General features: G+C 38.9%; 1 protein-coding gene across 1 annotated transcript in view; it reads right to left on the bottom strand.

Annotated features, from left to right (window-relative positions):
• TMPRSS11A (transmembrane protease, serine 11A) overlaps window positions 1-6,452 on the bottom strand; it is a gene marked incomplete at its 5' end in the record, with an annotated part of 97,095 nt that extends 90,643 nt beyond the window's left edge. The window contains one exon of the mRNA XM_006902723.1: window positions 6,331-6,452. Within this exon, the coding sequence (XP_006902785.1) occupies window positions 6,331-6,452 (122 nt within the window). The remainder of the gene's footprint in view (window positions 1-6,330) is intronic.
• Between the last annotated feature and the right edge of the window lie 367 nt (window positions 6,453-6,819).

The raw sequence follows: 6,819 nt of genomic DNA, 5'->3' as shown, positions 1-6,819 counted from the left end.
AAAAGAAAATAAAAAATAGCAATGTAGAAACAGATGAGGGAGAGAACCGTTTAGAAGGAATATATGATTAGGTATTAGTGTCATAACAAGAGCCTAGAATGAAAGCTGCATAGTGGAGTGAATTTGGGGAGTGGATTGTATAACAATGAAATAATTTTTTTTTTTTATGTTTCAAAGAGAAAAGTGAACTGGGGGAGGGGTAAGCAGTGAGGAAAGTGTGCAACAATGAATGATCGGAATTAAAAAAGGAAAATAAAAAAATAGCATTATATTTAAAAAAGCCATGTTATTGTGTTGTTATGTCCTGTTGAGTCGCCTGGGACCCATAGTAGGTACAGCAGGCTCTGATTCCATCCGTGTCCTGAGCCAGTCTCACTAACTCCAACACACCAACCCTCATTGTTCCAGTTACTGTATCAATCCATCTCATCAAGGTTCTTCCTCTCCTGCGCTATCTCTCCACCTTTCCAAGTGTAATGTCCTTCCTCAAGGACCAGTCTCTCCTGGCCACATGCCCAAAATATGTGAGATGGAGCTTCAACATCCTAGCTTCCAAGGAGAGACTTGGTTTTACCCTCTCCAAGACAAAACTATTTGTTTTCTTGGTAGTCCATGGTATGTTCAAGACTCTTCTCCAGAATTAAAATTCAAAGACATCAATTCTTCTTCTGTCATCCTCATTTTCCAGCTTTCTGATGTTTAGCAAGTAATTGCAAAGCCCATAGGCTGGATTAGGCATTTTAGTCTCTAAACTGAAATCACTGTTTTTCCATACTCTAGAGAGGTCCCTGGCAGCCTGTTTTTCCAATGCAATTTGTCTTTTGATCTCCTGACTGCTGCTGGTGCCTAGAGCGTTGATTATGGAGCTGAACAAGCTGTAACTGTTAACTTCAATCTCTTCTCCATCTATCATGTGCTTTCAATTGGTCCATTGGTGAGAATCTTTGTCTTCTTGATGTTTAGCTTCAGTTCATATTGCAGTCCTTGACATTCTGCAGCAAACGTTTCAGGTCCACTTCAGTTTCGGCATGCATGATTGTGTCATCTGCATAACATAGGTTGTTGATGAGTCACCATGGACAGAATATCAAAGATGCAGGATGCATTAAAAAAAAAAATCAAAGTAGTACACAGAGTTCCTGTAAAAAAAGAGTTGGCTGACACAGAAGTATTTCCTGAAACATGTCCAAAGTATGTCAGAGAAAGGTTCAGAATCCTTTCCTCCAAGGAGTAGCCTGATGTCACCCTCTCCAGGACGAACCTGTTTGTTCTCCTAGCTGTCCATGGTATATTCAATACTATCCTCCAGCACCAAAGTTCAAAGGCATTAACTCTCTTTCTATTATCCCTCATCATTGTCCAGCTCTCTGACACATAGCAAGTAATTGCAAATACCATGGTCTGTATCAGGCGCACCTTAGTCTCCAGACTGACATCACTGTTCTGAATTCAGCATTTTGGAGAGGTCTCTGACAGCAGACTTTCCCAATGCAATTTGCCTTTTAGTTTACTGTCTGCTGGTACCAAGAGTGTTTGTAGAACGAAGCAAACTGAAGCTGTTAACAATCTCAATCTCTTCATCATCTATCATGATGCTGCCAATCGGTCCAGTGGTGTGAATCTTTGTTTTCTGGATGTTGAGCTTCAGTCCAGATTGAAGGCTGCAGTCCCCGATCTCCTCATCAAATGCTTCAGGTTCTCCTCTGTTTCAGCCAGCAGGGTTGTATCATCTGCATAACATATATTGTTGATGAATCTTCCTCTGATGCCACTCTTCTCCTCATACAACCCAGTCTCCCATATAATCTATTCTGCATATAGATTGAAAAGATATAGAGATGACACATCCTTGGCACACACCCTTCCCAATTTTGAACCATGCAGTGTTTACTTACTCTATTCTCACAACTGCCTCCTGTTCCAAGTATAAGTTTTGTATAAGCACAATCAAGTGTTCTAGGATTCCCATTCTTCTCAAAGTCAGCCACAGTTTGTTTTGATCCACACAGTCAAATGCCTTTGCATCATCAATGAAACCCAGATAGACATTCTTCTGGTATTCTCTACTTTTAGATCCATCTGACATTAGCTATAATATCCCCAATGCCACGGCCTCTTCTAAAACCACCCTGCACTTCAGGCAGTTCTCTGCTGATGTGCTGTTCCAGTAATTTTTTAATAATCATCAGCAGAATCTTGCTTGCATGTGATATCAAGTGATACTGTTCAATAATTTCCACACTCTGTTGGATCACTTTTTTTTGGAATGGTGACAAATATAGATCTCTTCCAGTCAGTTGGTCAGGTGATTGTCCTCCTTTTTTTTTTTGACACAACTTGGTATGCAAATCCAGGGCATCATCTGTTTGTAGAAATATGTCAATTGCTATCCCATCAATTCCTGGGGACATGTTTTGGCCAGTTCTTTCAGAGCAGCTTAAACTTCTTTTTTTGTCACCCCAGGCTCTTCCTTATATGTTGGTTCATGAAATTCTTCTGTGTCCATCAATTCCTTTTGGTTATATCACTCTATATACTCTTTCCATCTTCTTTTAATGCTTCCTGGATCATTTAATCTTCTGCCCAAAGCATCCTTAAGTATTGCAACTTGAGGTTTGAATTTGTTCTTCAGGTCCTTCTGCTTAAGAAATGTTGAGCAAATTCGGCCCTTTTGTTTTTCTGACTCCAGCTTCTTGCACATTTAATTGTAATACTTTGTCTTCCCTCACTGATCTCTGGAATCTTCTATTCAACTCCTTAATATCTTGATTTCTTTCCTTTGCTTTAGCTTGTTGGTGATCCAGTGCAATAGTTAGTTTCTTCTGGCATCTATTATGGGCTTTTCTTTCTCCTCTGTCTTGTAATGACCCTTTGCATTCTTCCTGCATGATATTCTTGATATCCTCCCACAGATCATCCGGTCTCGGCTCATTAATGTTCAAGGCCTCAAACCTGTTCTGAGATGGTTTTGAAATTCATGTGGGGTAGACTCAAGAGCAATTTTGGTTCCTGTGGACTTGATTTAATTTTCCTCAGCTCCAGCTTCAACTTGCATATGAGTAGTCTTCAACTTGCATATGGCGGTCTGTTCTACAATCAGCACCTGGCCTAGTTTTCACACCTGATAATGGGCTTCTCCAGCCGTTCTTTCCACAGATGTAATCTATCTGATTCTTATGCATACCATCAGGTGAAATCCATGTGTATAGCCTGTCTCACCACTGGACCAATTGGCGGCATCAGGATGGATGGTGAAGAGATTGAGATTGTACACAGCTTTAGTTTGCTTGGCTCCACAGTCAACACTCTTGGCACCAGTAGCCAGGAAATTAAAAGGTGCATTGCCATGGGAAAGTTTGCTGTTAGGGACCTCTCCAGAGTACTGAAGAGCAATGGTGTCTCCCTGGAGACTAAGGTGCATCTGATACAGGCCATGGTCTTCGTAATCACTTGTTATGCATCAGAGAGTTTGGCAATGACCAAGGAGGATAGAAGGAGAATTGATGCCTTTGAGCTGTGGTGCTGGAGAAGAGTATTGAGAATACCATGGACTGCTAGGAAAACAAACAGATTCGTCCTGGAAAGGGTTAAACCAGGTGGCTCCTTGGAGGCAAGGATTCTGAGGCTCCGTCTAACATACTTTGGACATGTTGTGAGGAGAGACCGGTCCTTGGAGAAGAACATCATGCTTGGGAGGTTGGAGGGACAGCGCAGGACGGGAAGGCCCTCTGTGAGGTGGATTGATTCAGTGACTGGGATAATCAGAATGGGAGTGTCAGAGACAGTGCAATTGGCACAGGACAGAGCAGAGTTTAGGGCTGTTGTACATAGGGTCGCTGTGAGTTTCAAGCGACTCGACAGCATATAACAACAACAACAACATAGCCTGTCTAAGTTTCTTATAAAATATATTTGCAATAAATAAGTTTTTGTGGAAAATTCTATCATTCTCTCTCCAGCTTCATTTCTGTCACCAAATCCATGTTTTCTAGTTGCTGATCCTTCTTCTCTATTTCTAACTTTTGCATTTCAGTCACCCATTATTATTACTGCATTTTGATTGCATGTTCAATTAATCTCTGACTGAAAAAGTTGGTAGAAATCTTCTATTTCCTCCTCTTTGGCTCTGGTTGTTTGTGCACATATTTGAATCATGGTGGTATTCACTGGACTTCCTTGTAACGCATATAGATTTTATCCTGTCACCCACAACATTGTATTTCAAGATGGATCTAGAAATGCCTTTTTTAACTATGAAAGCAACCCCATTTTTTCCTCATCTTTTCATCTCCAACATGATCATCTGACTCAAAATGTCCCATGTCAGTCCACCTCATTTTACCAATCCCTAGTATGTCAATATTTATGCGTTCCAATTTCTTCTTAACACAAGCAGTCAAAAAATCAAAATATGTGCTGCAATGGGAAAAATCTACTGTCAAAGACTTTTCCTAAGTGCTAAAGTGCAAGAATGTTAGTTTAAAGTTTCAAGTACACCTGATCCAGATCATCAAATTTTAAATTCCTTCCTCATGATCAAAGAAGAATTGATTCCTTTCAATTGTGTTGTTGGCAAATAAAGCATTCATCGATTATCAAATGAATAAGAATAACTTTCTTTAAAGAAATGCAAGAAGGTTGCTTTTTAGAGGAAAGACTGGTAAAACTTGATCTCACATACTTTGGGGTCAGAGCTTAGGGGAAAAAAACCCACCATGCTAGTACACGTGGAAAGTCAGAGAAAGAGAAGACCCTCAATAAGATGCACTGCCACAGTGCATATCAGAATGAGCTCCCACATGTTGGAGACTGTGAGGATGGTATATTATAGGGTAAGCTTCAGATCTGTTACAAAGTAAATTTCAAACAATCACTGCTTAGTCTATGTAGACTTGCAGATGATACTAGATAATGAGCTCTATGCAGACGTAGTTTGCTTTGTGTTATGATGTATCAAGAATAGCCAGAGCACTGCTGAGCAGCTGTTTTATTCCTTTGTGTGCCGTGGTTAGGGATTATAATAAAATAATTTGGCAGATTAAGATGAATATCACAGTTGGGTTGTTGCTGTCTTCAGTGCTGTTTTCTTTTAAGCGGCATATGTTCAGATGTGTTTACCTATACTCACCATATTTAAGATTGTTGTCAAGAGCCATCAAATCAAGTACAACTCATAGCAACCCTTTGTACAAAAAGATCTGAACCCTGCCTCATCCTGTGCCGTCTTCATCATCTCTGACACACTTGAGTCCGTCGCTGTATTCATCATGTCAACCGATCTCATTGAGGTTCTTCCTCTCTTTCACTGACTCTCCACATTTCCAAACATGATGTCCCTTTCTAAATAGCCTATCCTAGCAACCACCCTTGCCTATCAGGAGCACTCTGGTTTTACTTTCTCCAAGATATATTTGTTTATTCTTTTAACAGTCTATGGGGGATTCAGCAATCTTCTTCAATACCACAACTCCAATGTTAAGATTATTGTTCTTATGTGCCACTGAGTTGGAACTGACTCTAGTTGACTCTCCAGCCAGTTTCAAGAGGTAGTAAATCACATGGAAAGAGATTGCCTATCCTTCTCCCATGAAGCAGCAGAGCTGGTGGATTTGAACCACATACTTTTGAAATTGCAGTGTAGTTTCTTACTAGTAAGTCTCCAGACTTCCATTAAAATGTTAGTATTAGATGAGAATAATAATAAAGGTATTAAAAAAGCAATAATATGAATCAAACAGACAGATGGGAAAACAGCAAATTATGGGCTGAATATCAAATTAGTGACAAAGTAAGGACATCTATAACTAAAGCTCAAAAATGCAAACTCATTGTCTTCGAATCATAAGCTCATTGTCATAGCTGATCCTCACAGCGGGTTTTCAGAGGTTTTAAATCACATTGAAGTGTACTGTCCCTATTTCTGTTGTGGAGAGACTTGTAGATTTGAAACGCCAGAGAGGAGTAGCCTTGGGTGTACAGCACAGCTCCCTAGAGTCAGAAAATGACAAAATTCGGAACGACTTGGTGAATTAAACAAATTCTATGAAGAAGGAGAAAATATAATATGGATTTATAAAATGCTTAAAGTTTTTGTTAAATAACACCTTTTAAAATATAAGTAATAATACGACACCACCAATAGTAAAAAAATTACTCAGTAGAGAGTAAGCATTCATTATTTTAAAAAATGATAATAATCAATAAATGAGAAAAATCCAGAATGATGTCATTTATAGGGAAAAGCAAAAGTATGCAACCATGCTTTTTATATGCAAATAAAACCTTGAAGAAATTGAAATCAAATTACAGTAAATCTTTAAATTTACCTACCAGAGGCTATGAACTGATTCAGAAGACCAAAGACTACTGCCACCACTGTTAATAATAATGCAAGAAGAAGGACAATCATCCATGGCTTCAAACTTCTGCTTTGGTTACCAGATTCTACTGCTCTGCAAAAGAAAAGAAAATAGCATCAAACACACTAGTTAGTGTCTCATTGTAATGGTTATAGGCTGTTGTTAGGTTCTCTTAGAATAAAACACAAGTTATTTTAGCCTAACTTTTTCAGCAAAAATACATTTATCTGCAATTTTACCAAGGTTATTTTTACTTAATGGAAGATCAGAATCTAGAAATACCTAATTTGTGCTCATAACTTCTATTAGTATAATCATTTTCATGGTCTCTGTGGTGGCCAGCTCTGCTTTGTTTTAGCAATGTGGTTCAAAGAAACCTACATAATTGAGTGATCATCTTTTCTCCATTATCCTGTACCTCGATATCTCTTTGCTATGTCTGTCTTATTAGAGTAATAGT

This window comes from Elephantulus edwardii, unplaced genomic scaffold (assembly GCF_000299155.1).
Source record: "Elephantulus edwardii isolate Elephantulus edwardi_28Jun2011 unplaced genomic scaffold, EleEdw1.0 scaffold00442, whole genome shotgun sequence".
In the NCBI taxonomy this organism is placed as follows: Eukaryota; Metazoa; Chordata; class Mammalia; order Macroscelidea; family Macroscelididae; genus Elephantulus; species Elephantulus edwardii.
The sequence above is the reverse complement of the archived record's forward strand: the minus strand, read 5'-3'. Positions and strand labels throughout refer to the sequence as shown.